Source organism: Mobula birostris, chromosome 4, assembly GCF_030028105.1.
Source record: "Mobula birostris isolate sMobBir1 chromosome 4, sMobBir1.hap1, whole genome shotgun sequence".
Taxonomy (NCBI): Eukaryota; Metazoa; Chordata; class Chondrichthyes; order Myliobatiformes; family Myliobatidae; genus Mobula; species Mobula birostris.
Genome location: NC_092373.1, coordinates 201,282,300 through 201,301,297, shown reverse-complemented (window position 1 = coordinate 201,301,297; position 18,998 = coordinate 201,282,300). Strand labels below are relative to the sequence as shown.

The following is an 18,998-nucleotide window of genomic DNA, read 5'->3' as shown; positions in this document are numbered from 1 at the left end:
ACATCCTTTCGTAGATGAAGAGCCCAAAACTGTTCACAATACTCAAGGTGAGGTCTCACCAGTACCTTATAAAGGCTCAGCATCACATCCTGCCTCTTGAAATGAATGCTAACATTGCATTTGCCTTCCTCACCACCAACTCTACCTGCAAGTTAACCTTTAGGGTGTTCTGCACAAAGACTCCGAAGTCCCTTTGCATCTCAGATTTTTGGATTTTCTCCCCACTTAGAAAATAGTCTGCACATTTATTTGTACTTTCAAAGTGCATGACCAGGCATTTTCCAACATTGTATTTCATTTGCCACTTTCTTGTCCATTATCCTAATCTGTCTAAGTCCTCTTGCATCCTACCTATTTCCTCAACACTACCTACCCCTCCACCAATCTTCATATCATCTGCAAACCTGGCAACAAAGCTATCAATTTCATCATTTAAATAATTTATATACAGCATAAAAAGTAGTAGTCCCAACACCGACCCCTGTGGAACACCACTAGTCACTGGCAGCCAACCAGAAAAGGATCCCTTTATTCCCAGTCATGCCTCCTACCAATCAGCCAATGCTCTAACCTGTAATATGTACCATGGGCCCTTAATTTGGTAAGCAGCCTCATGTATGGCACCTTGTCAAAGGCCTTCTGAAAATCCAAATATACAACATCCACTGCATCCCCTTTGTCTACTTGTAATTTCCTCAAAAAATTCCAACAGGTTTGTCCCTTAAGGAAACCACGCTGACTTTGTCCTATCTTGTCCTATTTCACCAAGTACTCCATAATCATATCCTTAACAATTGACTCAAGATTTTCCAGACCACTGAGGTCAGGCTAACTGGCCTATAATTTCCTTTCTGCTTCCTTCCTTTCTTAAAGAATGGAGTGATATTTGCAATTTTCCAATCCTCTGGCACCATGCCAGAGTCCAAAGATTTTTGAAAGATCATTACTAATACCTCTACAATCTCTAACACTATCTCTTTCAGAACTCTAGGGTGCAGTTCATCTTGTCCGGATGACATATGTACCCTCAAACCTTTCAGTTTTTGGAGTACCTTTTCTCTTGTAATAGAACTGCACCCAGTTCTCTTCCGTCAGACCCTTCAACATCTGGCACACTGCTAGTGTCTTCCACAGTGAAGGTTGATGCAAAATACTCATTTGGTTCATCCGCCATCTCCTTGTTCCCTGTTATTATTTCTCTGGCCTCATTTTCTAGCGGTCCCATATCCACTCTCATTTCTCTTTTATTTATCACATAATTGAAAAGGCTTTTACTATCCACTTTGATATTATTTGCTAGCCTGCATTCATATTTCATCTTTTCCCTCCTAACAATTCTTTTAGTTGCCCTCTCTATGTCTTTAAAAACTTCCCAATTTTCTGTCTTACCACTAATTTTTGCATTGTTGCATACCCTCTTTTGATTTTACATTAGCTTTGACTTTAAATTCTTTTTTAAGTCGTTAGTTGTATCAATGCACTTTAATTGCTCATTCACTTCATAGGTTCATTAGGGTTAGGAGGATGTCACTGAACTCCTTGAACCTATTCTGTCATTCAGTGAGATAATGTCTAATCTGTGACTGAACTTCACATACCTTTTCCTGTAGTCCATGATGATCTGTAAAGATTGTCAGCTGTTCCTGTACGTCAACCATCATAATATATCTTTTTTTATGCAGAGTGACATTGGTGGCCTGAAGACACTTCAGAAGAAATGGACTTCTTTCCTTAAAGCCCGTTTGGTGTGCTCTGATGAGAAAAATGAGATGTATTTTAATACAATTCATGATGTATTTACACTGCAGCGGGTCCCAGGTGATGCAGAATCGACTGTTTTCTACGGCGTCTTTTCCACAAAATGGTGAGTGCGGCTTGCAAGAAATATCTGATTTCAGTGGTGTGGATTTCCGACAGCTCGATGAAGATTTACTTTCAGTGGCCACATGTGTCGTGGGTTTGGTGAGCGAGACAGAAAACACTGACTATGAATAAGTATATTAATCACTTATTTACAAACAGTAAAACTTCAACCAAACATTTAAGTTCCCTTAAGGTACACAAACTGTAAAACTGAATATTCATCAAACAAATGCTTTATTGAAAAGTGTGTGCAGAGCATACCTTCCCAATGGTTCTGTGAGGTATGCTTTAGAGAGGAAGTCTCCTGCACGCTATTCTTAATAGCTGGAGCGTTTGAAACTGGACACTGGATGTCGTGGCACACAATCCAACCAATGGGAAGAGCAGCTGCAGCTTTCAAATGCATCAATCAGAGTTGACATGGCGGAGGTGGTTTTCAGCTGGCAAATAAGCTACAGATCCACACTGCACCACATTATTCGAGACCTCCTGTACCTAATGAACTGGCCACTGAGTGCATGTTTGTGGTCTTCTGCTGCTGTCGCCCATCCACTTTGAGGTTCGACATGCTGTGTGTTCAGAAATGTTCTTCTGCACACCACTGTGGAGGAAACCCACTCGGTCACTTCCCTGGCTTCCCTCAAGTTGCCTTCTTGTCAGCTTGAACCAGCCTGGCCATTCTCCTCTGACCTCTCATTAGCAAAATGGTTTCACCTACAGACTGCTGCTCACTGGATGTTTTCTGTTGTTTGCAAAATTCTCTGCAGACTCTAGAGCAGGGGTTCCCAACATGGACTCTACAGACCTCTCAGGTAATGGTGGGGGTCCATTGCATAAAAAAGGTTGGGAACTCCTGCTCTGGAGAGTGTTGTGCGTGAATATCCCAGGAGATCAGCAATTTCTGAGATATTCATATCACCCTGTCTGGCACCAACGATCATTCCACGGTCAAAGGCACTTAGCTCACATTTCTTTCCCGTTCTGATGTTTGGTCTGAACAACAACTGAACCTCTTGACCATGTCTGCATGCTTTTATGTATTGAGTTGTTGCTGAGTTACTGGACGTACTATCTGACAATTTATTGAATCTCAAAGAATATAAGAACCACCTCTGCCCTTGGCCAACACTGTCCGCCAGAGAAAGGAGGATCTCCCAGTGGCCACACATTTTAATTCCACATTCCATTCCCATTCTGACATGTCTATCCACGGCCTCCTCTACTGTAAAGATGAAGCCACACTCAGGTTGGAGGAACAACACCTTATATTCCATCTGGGTAGCCTCCAACCTGATGGCATGAACATTGACTTCTCTAACTTCCGCTAATGCCCCACCTCCCCCTCGTACCCCATCCGTTATTTATTTATATACACACATTCTTTTTCTCTCTCTCCTTTTTCTCCCTCTGTCCCTCTGACTATACCCCTTGCCCATCCTCTGGGCTTCCCCCCTCCCCCTTTCTTTCACCCTAGGCCTCCTGTCCCATGATCCTCTCATATCCCTTTTGCCAATCATCTGTCCAGCTCTTGGCTCCATCCCTCCCCCTCCTGTCTTCTCCCTTCATTTCAGATCTCCCCCTCCCCCTCCCACTTTCAAATATCTTACTAGCTCTATCAACAAGACAAAGGAATTGGTTGTTGACTTCAGAAGGAGTAGCGGACCGCATGACCCAATTTACATCGGTGATGCACAAGTGGAACAGGTCAAAAGCTTTAAGTTCCTCGGGGTTAATATCACAAGTGACCTGACTTAGTCCAACCAAGCAGAGTCCACTGCCAAAAAGGCCCACCAGCGCCTTTACTATCTGAAATTTGGCCTGTTCCCTAAAACCCTCACTAATTTTTAAAGATGCACCGTAGAAAGCATTCTTCTAGGGGTGCATCACAACCTGGTATGGAAGTTGTCCTGTCCAAGACCGGAAGAAGCTGCAGAAGATCGTGAACACAGTGCTGCACATCACACAAACCAATCTTCCATCCTTGGATTCACTTTACACCGCACACTGTCGGAGCAGTGCTGCCAAGATAATCAAGGACACGACCCACCCAGCCAACACAGTTTTCGTCCCTCTTCCCTCCGGGAGAAGGCTCAGGAGCTTGAAGACTGGTACAGCCAGATTTGGGAACAGCTTCTTTCCAACTGTGATAAGACTGCTGAACGGATCCTGACCCGGATCTGGGCCATACCGTCCAACTATCCGGACCTGCCTCTCGGTTTTTTTGCACTACCTTACTTTCCATTTTTCTATTTTCTATTTATGATTTATAATTTAAATTTTTAATATTTACTATCGATTTGTAATCTAGGGAGTGGGAAGTGCAGAATCAAATATCGCTGTGATGATTGTATGTGCTAGTATCAATTGTTTGGCGACAATAAAGTATAAAGTATGAGCTCTTCTTTTAGATAGTCCTGACGAAGGGTCTGGGCCCAAAACGTTGACCGTACCTCTTCCTAGAGATGCTGCCTGGCCCGGAGCAACTTTTATGTGTGTTGCTCTGTCCTTGACCAAGAATGTTTTGTATTATTGATTTGGTTCTTTTTTAGAACTTCAGCTTGGAGGGTATTTTTAAGTCCTCCCATCCGTACAACAATCTCTTTGACCTCCTACCCATCAGGCAGGAACTACTGTAGCATTAAGACAAGAACTATTAGGATGGGAAACAGCTTCTCCCCCAGGCCATGAGACTACTGAACTCCCTGTCACCACACAGGTCTCATCACATATGAAGCACCAGCAACGTTACATTGGTTATTTTTTTTACTTGTGATGTAAATGCACCTTATGCAAAATATCTATCTTCTGGAATATATTTTATTATTTGTTAATTTACTTGTGGTAATATTACTTTAAGTGTTATGTGTGAGTTATAGGTACTGTATTGTGTACCTTGGTCCACAGGGAAGTTGTTTCGTCTGGTGGTATACATGTATTGGGTTGAATGACAATGAACTTGAAGTCACGCTATTTGCTAAGTAATAAAGACTATATGGGGGAGAAATAATATTCTTGTTTAAACTGCCATTTCTCGTCTCCAGGTACAACCAAGTTATTTCTGCAGTGTGTGCGTACAGCATTAAGGAAGTGAATGATGCTTTCCTTGGGTCATACATGGGATATAAAAGTGATGCGAGGAAATGGGTTATCTTTGAGGGTGAAGTTCCGGATCCCCGACCTGGCATGGTAAGTGGAAACCCTATCACAGTAAGGAATCTCCAAACAGTTAAATACTGCACCTTGAAATGAGGAAAACATTGTTTGTTGGTTTTTCAAATACCCAAGACCGTTTTTAAGGTCTTAAAAGTAAGTTTCAAGAGAGACAAGAGATTGCAGCTACTGGAATTTGGATCAAAAGTTAAACTGTGGGTCAAGCAGTATCTGTGGAGCCAAAGGACTGGTGGACATTTTGGGTTCAAGTCCTATTAAAGGGCTGAGGGACGATGGACCATATGTCAAAGTGAAAGGGAGGGGTGAGACAAGAGGCTGGCAGATGTCATGTGGAATCACGTACAGGGTGTGGGTGACAGATGGAGCCAGGGAGGATAGGGAGAGAGTAGGAGTGTTAATTCAGAAGCTGATAGATGACAGATGGAAACCCCAAGTTAAGAACCAGAACCAGAATGGATAACTTCACTAACCAAAAAAACCTCACTCAGCCCAACACTGAACTGATTCCACAACCTATGGACACGCTTTCAAGGGCTCCACAACTCATGTTCTCAATATTTATTCTTTATTTATTTATAATTATTAGTTTTTTCCACCTTTTTTTGTATTTCCAAATGTTTTGTCTTTTGCACATTGGTTGTTGGTCAGTCCTTGTTGTGTGCAGTTTTTCATTGGTTCTGTTGTTTTTCTTCAATATATATATATTGTAAATGCCTGCAAGAAAATGAATCGCAGGGTAATTGTTGGTGACATATATGTGCTTTGATAATGAGTGCATTGATAATAATGTGTCCATCAGCTCAGGTACACCACGGGCTGTGTGCTTAGCCCCCTACTCTACTTACTTATGACTGTGGGGCAAAGCAGAGCTCCAATGCCATATTCAAGTTTGGTGACAACACCACTGTTGTGGGCTGAATCGAAGGTGGTGAGAACTCAGCATATGGGAGGGAGATTGAAAATCTGGCTGAGTGTTGCCATAACAACAACCCTTTCACTCAATGTCACCAAGACTAAGGAAATGATTATTGACTTCAGGAGGAGGAAACCAGAGGTCCATGAGACGGTCCTCATTGGGAATCAAAGATGGAGAGAGACAGCAACTTTTAATTCCTCGGTTTTATCATTTAAGAGGACGTGTCCTGGGCCCAGCACGTACTGTAGGTCCAATTACGAAGAATGCACAGCGGCCTCTACTACTTTGGGAGTTGTGAGGATTCTGTATGATAGCTAAGACTTTGACAAACTTCTATAGATGTGTAGCGGAGAGTATATTGACTGGCTGTATGACAGCCTGGTATGAAAACACCAAAGCATAGAACAGAAAATCCTACAAAAAGTAGTGGATACAGTTCAGTTCATCACGAGTAAAGTCCCCTCCTCCATTGAGTAGATCTGCACGGAGGATTGTCACAGGAAAGCGGCATCCATCATCAGGGACCCCATCACCCAGGACATGCTCTCTTCTTGCTGCTGCCATCAGGAAGGAGGTACAGGAGCCTCATGACTCACACCACCAGGTTCAGGAACAGTTATTACCCCTCAACCATCAGGCTCCTGAACCAAAGGGGATAACTTCACTCAACTTCACTTGCCCTATCTTTGAAGTGTTCCCACAACCTATGGACTCACTTTCAAGGACTCTTCATCTCACGTTCTCGATACTTATTGCTTGCTTGCTTATCTATCTATCTATTTATTTATTATTTTTTGTATTCTGTTTGTCGTCCTTCGCACATTGGTTGAATGCCAAAGTTGGTGCAGTCTTTCATTGATTCTGAAACGGTTATTACACTATTATGGATTTATTGAGTATGCCTGCAAGAAAATGAATCTCAGGATAGTTTATGGTGGCATATATGTATTCTGAAAATAAATTTACTTTGAACTTCCGTCATCTTTTGTGTAATGTGATGAGCTAAACCGAATGCAATACTCCAGCTGCAAGCTAACGAGAGTCTTATTCCGGAGTCTTCAACTCAATACCTCAGCTAATAAAGGCGAGTGTGACTTCCTCCACCTCTACTGGCCTATCCACTTGTGAGGCCACTTCCAGTGAGCTACAGACTTGATCCCCAAGATCCCGCTGTACATCCTGTCACAGAGATCTTCTTTGTTCTCTCCACCTCTTCTTGCTTCTCTGCAATTTAAAACATGCTTATTTTTCCCTTTTCCCCTTCCGATGAAAAGTCATTGACATGCAATATTCACTCTGTTTATCCCCAGCATTCTTTTGTTTTTATTTCTGATTCCTAACACTTAACAGATTTCTCTCCTTTTCAACTCTCTGAATTAGAATTCACAATTACATTGGGTCAAGGTGTCAAGATGAGGGACCAATGATTTCACAGTACAAGGATGCCCCTTTGGAATGGGGATGAGTAGGAATTTCTTTAGCCAGAAGCTGGTGAATTCATTACCACAGATGGCTGTGGAGACGAGATCATTGGGTATATTTAAAGCGAAGGTTGATAGGTTCTTGATTATTCAGTGTGTCTCAGGTTGAGCGGTTGAATGGAGGTGTCTCTATCAGAGGAGGTGTAAGGCGTTCCTTCCCTCCGCTAGCCTGCAGGTCACCCTTGGGCAAGGTGTAGCACCTGCTTAGCTTCCCCCCCCCCCCCCACCCCCAATTCAGGTAATCGGGTCACGTGAAGCCATGGGAGCAGGTGGTGGACGGTTGTATGAGCAGCTGGTGCAGATCACAAGTCCTGGTTATGTGACCACTGACGCCAGGTGGATAATCTCTGAAGAGTATTGATAATGACTGGGGTTACCTATCTTGTAAAGACACTGCCCAGAAGAAGACGATGGTAAAACAAATCTGTAGAAAAGTTTGCCAAGAGCAATCATGGTCGTGAAAAGATCATGATTGCTCATGTCATACGACATAGCACATAGTGATGATGATGATGACTGGTATTGAATGCAGTAGAATCTCCAGGAGAGAGCAGAATGATCCATTTGCTCTGTACAACTGTGTTTTACCTTGTTCTTCCTCAATGCACTATGTAATGATCAGAAAAAATTGCTAAGAACAATCATGGTCATGGAAAGACCATGATAGTCCACATCATATGAACATAATGAACAAACGTCAACGGTTATGGGGAGAAGGCAGGTGAATGTGGTTGAGCGGGATAATAAATTGGCCATGGTGGAATAGCAGAGCAGACTCGATAGGCTGAATGCCCTAATTCTGTTCCAATGCCTCATGTCTTACGGACAAGAGGACGCAGCTTTTCATGTAGAGGATTCTGTGGAATTTTCCAGCTCAGAGGGCATTATAAAGGGCTTGAATGTTCATTTCTGAAATCGATATATTTTTGAGCATTAAGCGAATCAGAAATAGGAGAATTGTAAGGGAGTGATGACATTAAACATAGCAGAGCACATTATAGGCTCTTTGGCCTTTGATGTTGTGCTGTCCAGGATCAATCTCGCGCTTTCCTCTGACACAGCCCATAACCTTCCATTTTTCTATCATCCATGAGTCTATCAAAGAGTCTGTTAGATGTCCATATTATATTAACCTCTGCCACCAACCCCAGCGCTGCATTCCAGGCACCCGCCACTCTCTGTGTGTTATTAAAAAAAAACACCTTCCTCTGACATCTCCCCGATGCTTTCCGCCACTCGCCCTCAACAGAAGTCCTCTGGTATCAGCCGTTGCCATGTTGGAGAAAAAAGATGCTGGTTGTCCACCCTGTGCCTCTGAAAATCTGGTATCCGTGCAGGCAGAGGGACCGCTGAAATCCCAGTACTCATGGTGACGTCGTGATTAGCGTGACGCTATTGCAGCTCAGGGTGTTCTGGAGTTAAGAGTTCAATTCCAGCGCCGTTCTGTAAGGAGTCTCTGTAGGTCCTTAGAGTTGACTGTTGTCATTTGAGCTACAGTGCCTTCAAAAAGTATTCAGCCCCCACAACTACTTCCACCTTTTACTACCCCATTTTCTAAATTTAAAATATATTGAAGTAGGAATTTTTTGAGCTGATCTACAAAACATGGTGCATCATGTCAAATCAGAAAAAAATTCAAAATCTGTCAACAATTTACTAAATATTTAAAAAAAAAACAAAATTATGAGGCTGTAGAAGTATTCATCCCCTTTGTAATTACTATGCTAACTTTCCTACCTTACCAACTTGCCCAATTTGTTGATGTAGAAAATAGGAGGATCACCTGTTTTCCATGAATCTGTAAGAATGAATACCTCCTTTCTCTGTGAGGTCTGACAGTATCGTATATTTTCAACAGAAAACCAAATTGAAGGCAAGAGAGCATTCAAGACAAGTCAGGGAGATGATAATAGAGAAGCACAAATCTGAGGCAGGGTACAAGACCACCTCAAAGGCACTGAAGGTTCCTCAGAGCTCAGTGCAGTCCTTTGTGAAAAGGCAGAAAAAATATGAATCCACAGTCGCACTGACTAGGTCAGGCCGCCTCTCTAAACTTAGTCCCTGGAGAAGAATGGCACTGTAAGAAAGGCTACTGTGATGCCAACAGTCACTCTGAGTGAGTTGCAGAAGTCAGTGGCTACGACTGAAGATGAAGTTCATGGCTCCACAATCTCTAAGGCCTGGCACAAAAAGGGCATTAATGAAGAGTGGCAAGGAAGAAACCCTGGCTAAAAGGAAGCATTTCCTTGTCCGTAAGGAATTTGCAAAGGATCATTTAGAAGATACTGTAACGATGTGTAAGAAGTTCTTGTGATCAGACAAGACTAAAATGGAACTTTTTGGCCTCAATGCCAAGTGGTGCATGTGACATTAATCTAACACTACATATTAGCCAAGTAAAACCATCCCTACTGTAAAGTCTGGTGGAGGTAGCATCATGCTATGGGAATGCTTTTCAGCAGCAGGGATTGGAAATCTGGTCAGGATTGATGGGAAAGATGACTGCTGCTAGATACAGAGAGATCCTGGAAAAGAACCTGCCAAGAGATTTGCCTTTCAGCAGAACAGGACCCAAAGCACACTGCCAGAGCAACAGTGGAGTGGCTCAAATGAAGAAGATTGTCCTTGAGAGGTCCAGTCAACCTGACCTTAACCCGATCAAACACCTCTGGCAAGACCTCAAGATTGCTGTCCACCATTGCTCCCCAACTAACCTGGCACAGCTTGAGCAACTTTGCAAGGAGGAATGGGCAAATCTTGCTCCATCATGTTGTACAAAGCTAATAGAGACTTGCCCAAAAAGACTACTGGCTGTGATATCTGCAAGAGATGATTCAACTAATTACTGAGCAAAGGGGAATGAATACTTTTGAACTGTTAACATTTCAGGTTTTGAATTTTATAGTTTTTAGTGCTTTACAATTTTCCCTGTTTGTTTGGGCTGTACTGTGGGGAAAAAAAAAGGAGCATGTGATCATAAATAAAAATTCTCAGTTAAATTGATCAAATTCCCTGGTTGTAATACTCATTCATGAAACCAAAGTGTTAGGGGATGAATACTTTTACAAGGCACTGTCTACGTAGAGAATTAGGAAGAGGGGTTCCTGAGTGAAAGAGAACTGGTTAAGATACTATCTGACTGTGGCAAACATTGTTAAAGAAGTAGCCATCAAAGATCCAAAATCCGAGTGATATTTTCATGTTTTATTTTAGTGCATCACTGATAAGCTGAAAGAGAAAGGCTATAATACAACGTTAGATCTTCCAGACAACGTGCTAATGTTTATTCGAGATCATCTGCTAATGGCAGGATTTATAAATCCGATTGGTAAGAAGCCACTCCTCATCATGAAGGACACGCGGTATTCGAAGATTATTGTCCAGAGAGAAAAATCCAGAAGTGGTTCTGATTATGAAGTTTTCTATTTGGGAACAGGTAAGAAGTCGTAACCTGTCTTCTCGTATATCAAGGGCTAGCTTTCTCCTTTACTGTTTGTATATCAACTGTTAGCTTTCTCATTTACTGTTTGGACAGTAAAGGAGACATACATTCAGTGGCCACTTTATTCGTGCACCTAATCCAATGGCCGCTGTGTGTATGTTCATGGTCTTCTGCTGCTGTAGCCCATCCATTTCGAGGTTTGACCTGTACTGTGTTCAGTACTGCCTGTACTGCCGTCCTGTCAGTTTGAACCAGTCTGGCTATACTCCTCTGACCTCAGTCATTAATTCACCCACAGAACCACCAACCACCGAATGTTTTTTTGTTTTTCTACCATTCTCTGTAAACTCTAGAGACTATTGTGTGTTAAAATTTCAGGAGATCAGCAGTTTCTGAGAGACTCAAACCACCCCGCCTGGCACCAACAATCATTCCACGGTCAAAGCACTCAGAACACATTTTTCCCCCATTCTGATACTTGGTCTGAACAACAACTGAACCTCTTAACCATATTTGCATGCTTTTATGCATTGAGTTGTTGCCACATGATTGACTGATTAGATATTTGCATTAACAAAGGGATGTACAGGTATACCTAATAAAGAGTACACTGAGTATACCTCCCTGGTGGACTTCATTAATTCACTTCAAAAGCATTTATGGATTGACAAAACGTTATGGTCTTGTCAGTGATACCCAAGACATGAGAATGAATAAGAAAGTTGCTTTTCTTGCAGTTCTTGATACAGCAATAGAATTTATACCAAGTAGAATTAATTCCTCTTGACCTGAAGGAGAGGAAGGGCATCATAGAAACATAAAAACAGAAACATAGAAAACCCATGACACAATACAGGCCCTTTGGCCTACAAAGCTGTGCCGAACATGTCCTTACCTTAGAAATTACCTAGGGTTACCCATAGTCCTCTATTTTTCTAAGCTGCATGTATCCATCCAGGAGTCTCTAAAAAGACCCTATCATATCCGCCTCCACCACCGTCACTGGCAGCCCATTCCACGCACTCACCACTCTCTGCGTTTAAAAAAATCCAAAAAAAAACACCTACCTCTGACATCTCCTCTGTACCTACTTCCAAGCACCTTAAAACTGTGCCCTCTGGTGCTGGCCATTTCAACCCTGGGAAAAAGCCTCTGACTGTCCACATGATCAATGCCTCTCATCATCTTGTACACCTCTATCAGGTCACCTCTCATCCTCCATCACTCCAAGAAGAAAAGGCTGAGTTCACTCAACCTATTCTCATTAGGCATGCTCCCCAATCCAGGCAACATCCTGGTAAATCTCCTCTGCATCCTTTCTATGATTTCCATCTTTTTTGAGGCGACCAGAACTGAGCATAGTACTTCGTGTGGGTCTGTCCAGCGTCTTGGTTCCTAAACTCAATCCCATGATTAATGGAGGCCAATGCACCGTATGCATTCTTAACCAGAGTCAACCTGTGCAGCAGCTGTGAGTATCCTGTGGACTCAGACCCAAGATCACTCTGATCCTCCACACTGCCAAGAGTCTTACCATTAATACTATATTCTGCTATCATATTTGACCTACCATAATGAACCACTTCACACTCATCTGGGTTGAACTCCATCTGCCACTTCTCAGTCCAGTTTTGCATCCTATCAATGTCCCGCTGTAACCTCTGACAGCCCTCCACACTGTCCACAACAACCCCCCTTTGTGTCATCTGCAGATTTACTAATCCCTCCGTCCACTTCCTCATCCAGGTCATTTATAAAAATCACGAAGAGTAAGGGTTCCTGAACAGATCCCTGAGGCATTCCACTGGTCACTGACCTCCATGCAGAATATGACCCGTCTACAACCACTCTTTGCCTTCCGTGGGTAAGCCAGTTCTTGATCCACAAAGCAATGTCCCCTTGGATCCCATGCCTCCTTACTTTCTCAATAAGCCTTGCATGGGGTACCTTATCAAATGCCTCGCTGAAATCCATATACACTACATTTACTGCTTTACCTTCATCAATGTGATTAGTCACATCCTCAGAAAATTTAATCAGGCTCATAAGGCACAACCTACCTTTGACAAAGCCTAATCAGATTATGCCTCTCCAAATGTTCATAAATCCTGCCTCTCAGGGTCTTCTCCATCAACTTACCAACCACTGAAGTCAGACTCACTGGTCTATCATTTCCTGTGTTATCTCTACACCCTATCTTGAATAAGGGAATAACATCCGCAGCCCTCCAATCCTACAGAACCTGTCCCGTCCCCATTGATGATGCAAAGATCATCACCAGAGGCTCAGCAATCTCTTCACTCGCCTTCCACAGTAGCCTGGGGTACATCTCATCCAGTCCCGGTGACTTATCCAAGTTGATGCTTTCCAAAAGCTCCAGCACATCCTCCTTCTTAATATCTACATGCTCAAGCTTTTCAGTCCGCTGCAAGTCATCCCTACAATCGCCAAGATCCTTTTCCGTAGTGAATACTGAAGCAAAGTACTCATTAAGTACCTCTGCTATTTCCTCCAGTTCCATACACACTTTTCCACCGTCACACTTGATTGGTCCTTTTCTCTCACGTCTTATCCTCTTGCTCTTCACATACTTGTAGAATGCCTTGGGGTTTTCCTTAATCCTGTTTGCCAAGGCCTTCTCATGGCCCCTTCTGGCTCTCCTAATTTCATTCTTAAACTCCTTCCTGCTAGCCATATAATCTTCTAGATCTCTATCATTACCTAGGTTTTTGAACCTTTTGTAAGCTCATCTTTTCTTCTTGACTAGATTTTCAGCAGCCTTTGTTTACCACGGTTCCTGTACCTTACCATTCTTTCCACGTCTCATTAGAATGTACCTATGTAGAACTCCACACAAATATCACCTGAACATTTGCCACATTTCTGCTGTACATTTCCCTGAGAACATCTGTTCCCAATTTTTGCTTCCAAGTTGTTACCTGATAGCCTCATATTTCCCCTTACTCCAATTAAACACTTTCCTAACTTGTCTGTTCCTATCCCTCTCCAATGCTGTGGTAAAAGAGATAGAATTGTGATCACTATCTCCAAAATGCTCTCCCACTGAGGGATCTGACACCTGACCAGATTCATTTCCCAATACCAGATCAAGTTTAGCCTCTCCTCTTGTAGGCTTATCTACATATTGTGTCAAGAAACCTTCCTGAACACACCTAACAAACTCCACCCCATCTAAACCCTTCATTCTAGGGAGGTGCCAATTGATATTTGGGAAATTAAAATCTCCCACCACAACGACCCTGTTATTATTACACCTTTCCAAAATCTGTCTCTCTGTGTGCTCCTTGATGTCCCTGTTACTATTGTGTGGTCTATAAAGAACACCCAGTAGAGTTATTGACCCCTTCCTGTTCCTAACTTCCACCCACAGAGACTCTGTGGACAGCCCCTCCATGACTTCCTCCTTTTCTACGGCCGTGTCACTATCTCTGATCAACAGTGCCACGCCCCCACTTCTTTTGCTCCCTCCCCGTCCTTTCTGAAACTAAAGCCTGGCACTCGAAATAACCATTCCTGCCCCTGAGCCATCCAAGTCTCTGTAATAGCTCCAAGTGCTGATCCACGCTCTAAGCTCATCCGCTTTGTTCATGATCTTGAAGGTATCCGTTAGTCTTGTGAGACCATGGATCTGCGCCTGGAAAGTCTTCACTCTCCAGGGCCAGGCCTGGGCAAGGTTGTATGGAAGACTGGCAGTTGCCCATGTTGCAAGTCTCCCCTCTCCATGACATCGATGTTGTCCAAGGGAAGGGCAAGGGCCGATACAGCTTGGCACCAGTGTCATTGCAGAGCAATGTGTGGTTAAGTGCCTTGCTCAAGGGCACAACACGCTCGAACTCATAACCTTCAGGTCGCTAGTCGAATGCCTTAACCACTTGGCCACGTGCCCACAAGATACTCCTTGCATTAAAATAGACGCATCTCAAACCATCGGTCTGAGCGCGTCCCTTCTCTATCATCTGCCTGTCCTCCCTCTGGCACTGTCTCCTGTCCCTCCAAGCTTTCTCTATTTGTGAGCCAATCGCCTCTTCCTCTGTCTCCTCAGTTCAGTTCCCACTCCCCAGCAATTCTAGTTTAAACTCTCCGCAATAGCCTTAGCAAACCTCCCCGCCAGGATATTGGTCCCCCTTGGATTCTAGTGCAACCCGTCCTTTTTGTATAGATCACGCCTGCCCCAAAAGAGGTCCTAATGATCCAGAAACGATCCCTGCCTCCTGTTCCAATCCCTCAGCCATGCATTTATCTTCCATCTCATTCTATTCCTATACTCACTCATGTGGCACAGGCAGTAATCCCGAGGTTACTAGCTTTGTGTCCCTGCTTCTCAACTTCCTTCCTAACTCCCTGTAGTCTGTTTTCAGGACTTCCTCCCTTTTCCTACCTATGTCGTTGGTACCAATATGTACCACGACCTCTGGCTGTTCTCCTTCCCACTTCAGGATATCATGGATGCGATCAGAAACGTCCCGGACACTGGCACCTGGGAGGCAAACTACCATCTGTGTTTCTTTCTTGCGTCCACAGAATTGCCTTCTGACCCCCTAACTATAGAGTCCCCCTGCCATCTCTTCCTTTTTCTACCGTTCTGAGTCACAGAGCCAGACCCTGTGCCACTGTTGCTTCTCCCAGGTAGGCTGTCCCCCCACCAACAGTACTCAAGCAGGAGTACTTATTGTTAAGGGGGACAGCCACAGGGGTACTCTGTAGCTTCTGACTCCTGTCCTTCCCCCTCCTGACCGTTACCCACTTCATGGTTGCCTTCTGATAAGAATATCAATTATAATGCCGTCTCTTTTGGGCAGAGAGTGGAAGAATCTACCCACAGTTCTGAAGCTGATTATTAAGTAGTGGCTTTCCTGTTTGGACATCCGGTTGAGATCAATTATGGGGTCTCTTTGCCGCAGAGTATTCACGGTATCGTTGATTGGTTATGGCACAAAAAGGGGCCATTTAACCCACAATGTCCACCTGGCTGTCTCGGCTCTCGTTTCACACCTTCCACAATTTGAACGCAGTTTGTTGCTATTTGAGATGCAGCAACACCGACCGACTGTCTGAATGTTATTGATATGCCTGTGTTCTTGACAGACTGTTCCTCCTCAACCTTTCCCCTCTCACGGTAAACTTTTGCCCTCTAGTTCTTGCTCTGGAAGAAAGACTGAATGCATTCACCCTATCTAAGCCCCTGTTGATTTTTTACACTTCTATAAGATCACCCCTAAGGCAGGGGTCCCAACCTGTGATCCACGGACCCCTTCCTTAATGGTATTGGACCATAGCATAAAGAGGTTTGGAAGCCCTGCTCTACAGAATAAGGTCCTCGCTTGCCCATCCTCTGCCTATTGCTCAGGCCCTCAAGGTCTTTCAGCATCCTTATAAATCTTTTCTTCACTCTTTCCAGTTTAATCACATCTTTCCTATGTCAGGGTGACCAAAGCACAGTTCTGCAATTGTGGACTTAAAAGGTAGTATCCACCATTGAACACGCCCATCAGCCAGGATATGGCCTCTTCTGACTGGTACCATCAGGGAGGAGTACGCTCAACAATTCTGCAACAGCTTCTTCACGTCTGCCATCAGATTTCTGAACCAACCCATGAAAACTATTTTTGCTCACTTTTAATTTAATGTTTTATATATGTGTCTTTTTGTAATTTATAGTTGTTTTGTGTTTTGCATTGTATTGCTGCTGCAAAACAACAATTTTCAGAACATATGCCAGTGATTATAATTCTGATTGTGAATCTAACCAGCATCCTGTACAACTTTCCAACTTTTATACTCAGTGCCCTGAATCATGAAGTCTAGTGTGCCAAATGCTTTCTTCACCACTCTGTCTAGTTGTGACTTCACTTTCAGTGAACCGTGTACTCCGATGTTCCTCTGTTCTGTATCCTCCCCACCAGAGCCCTGTCGTTCGCTGTGAAAATCCGACCCGGACTGGACTTTCCAAAATGCAACACCTTGCATTTATTTATCCGAATTAAACTCATTTGCCATTCCTCAGCCCACATACTCAGCTGACAAAGAACACCCTCCAATTTTTGATGACCTTCTTTATTGTCCACTGTACCATCTGTTTTATTGTCATCTGCCATTGATTGCTGTATGAGGAAGTATGCACTGGCATCGTCAATCAATACTGCAATAATTTCTGAGGGACTGAATTTGGCTCCAGAGTGTCACCCATTCATTTTTATAACTCTTTAGAAATAGGGCTGTGGAATCTTCTATCATTCACCTGAGCCAAATAGGATGCAGTTTCACATTTTGCCCAGGGATCTGCTTATGTAGACATAAATTCCGTTGTTGGCTGTCATCCAGTTGCTCACATTGAAACAAGACTGCTGTGACACTAACTTACTGCCCGTTACACCGCTGGCGTTTAGAGCAGCAATGAAGGACCTCCATCTCTGGCAGTGTTCAGGGCTTCCTTCACTGTGTCAGTGGCTTCCTTCACTGTGTCAGTAGCTTCCTCTTGGTTTTCACTACTGTCTGTTGTGCAAGTCCCAGGAGGAGACTTAGGAATACCATCACACTCAGATGTAGAAGGATTCTTCATAGCTATTTCCATAACAGTTTTTTTACCAGTCCGTTGCTAGCACTGAGCTGACTCCCGAACCTGGGAGGACCAGTGGGCCACTCTTAGTCTGTCCTCTACCCTTTGACCTGTTTGGCATGGGTGACCCTACCAAGAGCTAAAGCATAAGGCCCTGACTCCAGCCAACATAGCTCTCCAGGTCACTGAGGCACGCAAGCCTCCAAAAGGTTGTGATCGTCTTGCAGGGCTGTGACATTGATTGCCTGTAAGTCATTCACATAAGTTTTGGGGAGAAATTTTTGTTTTATTCCATGGGAAAGTAGTGAATTTATGAACGTAGCAATTTAAAATGCTAAAGTGCATTTAATTTACCATCTATTATACAGAGCATGCCACAGTGCCAATGAAGCATTTGTGTTATCAATATCAATAAGCCAGACATGAGATGCTGAGAGTCCTTAAAGTGGGAAGCTTTAAGGCTAAAGTCAGATTTATCTCCTAACTGCCATATGAATTGGAGGTTTTAGTACACTACATCTGTTTAAGTTTAATTGAGAACAAACAAGGGGTCACCATGGTAGTGTAGCAGTTAGTGCAACGCTATTACAGGTTGGGGTGTCGGAGTGTCGGAGTTCAGAGTTCAGTTCCATTGCTGTCTGTAATGAGTTTGTTTGTCCTTCCCCATGAACGTGTGGATTTTCCCCCAGATCCTCTGGTTTCCTCCCACAGTTCATAGTCAGATAGTAGGTTAATTGGTCATTGTAAATTGTCCTGTGATTAGGCTAGGGTTAGATAGTTTGGTTGCTGGGTGGTGCGGCTCTTTGGGGTGGAAGTGCCACCCTGCATCTCTCAATAAAATTCAAAAAAAAAACAACATAGATTTATTTTGTACTTTGTCATAGAAACTGGACATTTGCATAAAGTGATCAATACCGGCTCCAAAGTTCTTGTGGTGGAGGATTATGTCATCTTTGAACCAGAGGAGAAAGTACTCAGCATTACATTACGGCAGGTAAGGACGACAGACGATCAAACTTAACGGAATGAACAGAAATTAGATTGCTGCCAACACACTCATAACTATGGGTGGCCATTCATCTCAGCGGACTTCCTGTCCTATAAGCTGCATTGGACATTCTGTCCAATTCCTGTTGAACTCATTGCCATGTTGATCCAGTAATCGTATCCACAGTGGTCAGTTTATTAAGCTCTCCTGTACCTAATAAATTGGTACGTTTGTGGTTTTCTGCTAAGCTAGCCCATCTGCTTAAAGGTTCAATGTGTTGTGCGTCCAGAGATGCTCTTCTGCACATCACTTTTGTAACGCGTGGTTATTTAAGTTACTGTCACCTTCCTGTCAGCTTGAACCAGTCTGGTCCTTCTCCTTCCCACCCTCCCCCACCTTCTTTATAGGGCCTCTGCTCCTTCCCTCTTCAGTCCTGACGAAGGGTCCCGGCCCGAAATGCTGACTGATCGTTTCCACGGATGCTGCCCAACCTGCTGAGTTCCTCCAGCGTGTTGTGAGTGTTGCTTTGACCCCAGCATCTGCAGAGTATTTTGTGGTCA

General features: G+C 43.6%; 1 protein-coding gene across 1 annotated transcript in view; it reads left to right on the top strand.

The window, feature by feature from the left end:
- Positions 1-18,998, top strand: part of LOC140196872 (semaphorin-4F-like) — a 164,883-nt gene that overhangs the window by 130,525 nt on the left and 15,360 nt on the right. The window contains exons 8-11 of the mRNA XM_072256766.1: positions 1,683-1,864; positions 4,905-5,049; positions 10,645-10,867; positions 18,335-18,444. Of these exons, the coding sequence (XP_072112867.1) occupies positions 1,683-1,864; positions 4,905-5,049; positions 10,645-10,867; positions 18,335-18,444 (660 nt within the window). The remainder of the gene's footprint in view (positions 1-1,682; positions 1,865-4,904; positions 5,050-10,644; positions 10,868-18,334; positions 18,445-18,998) is intronic.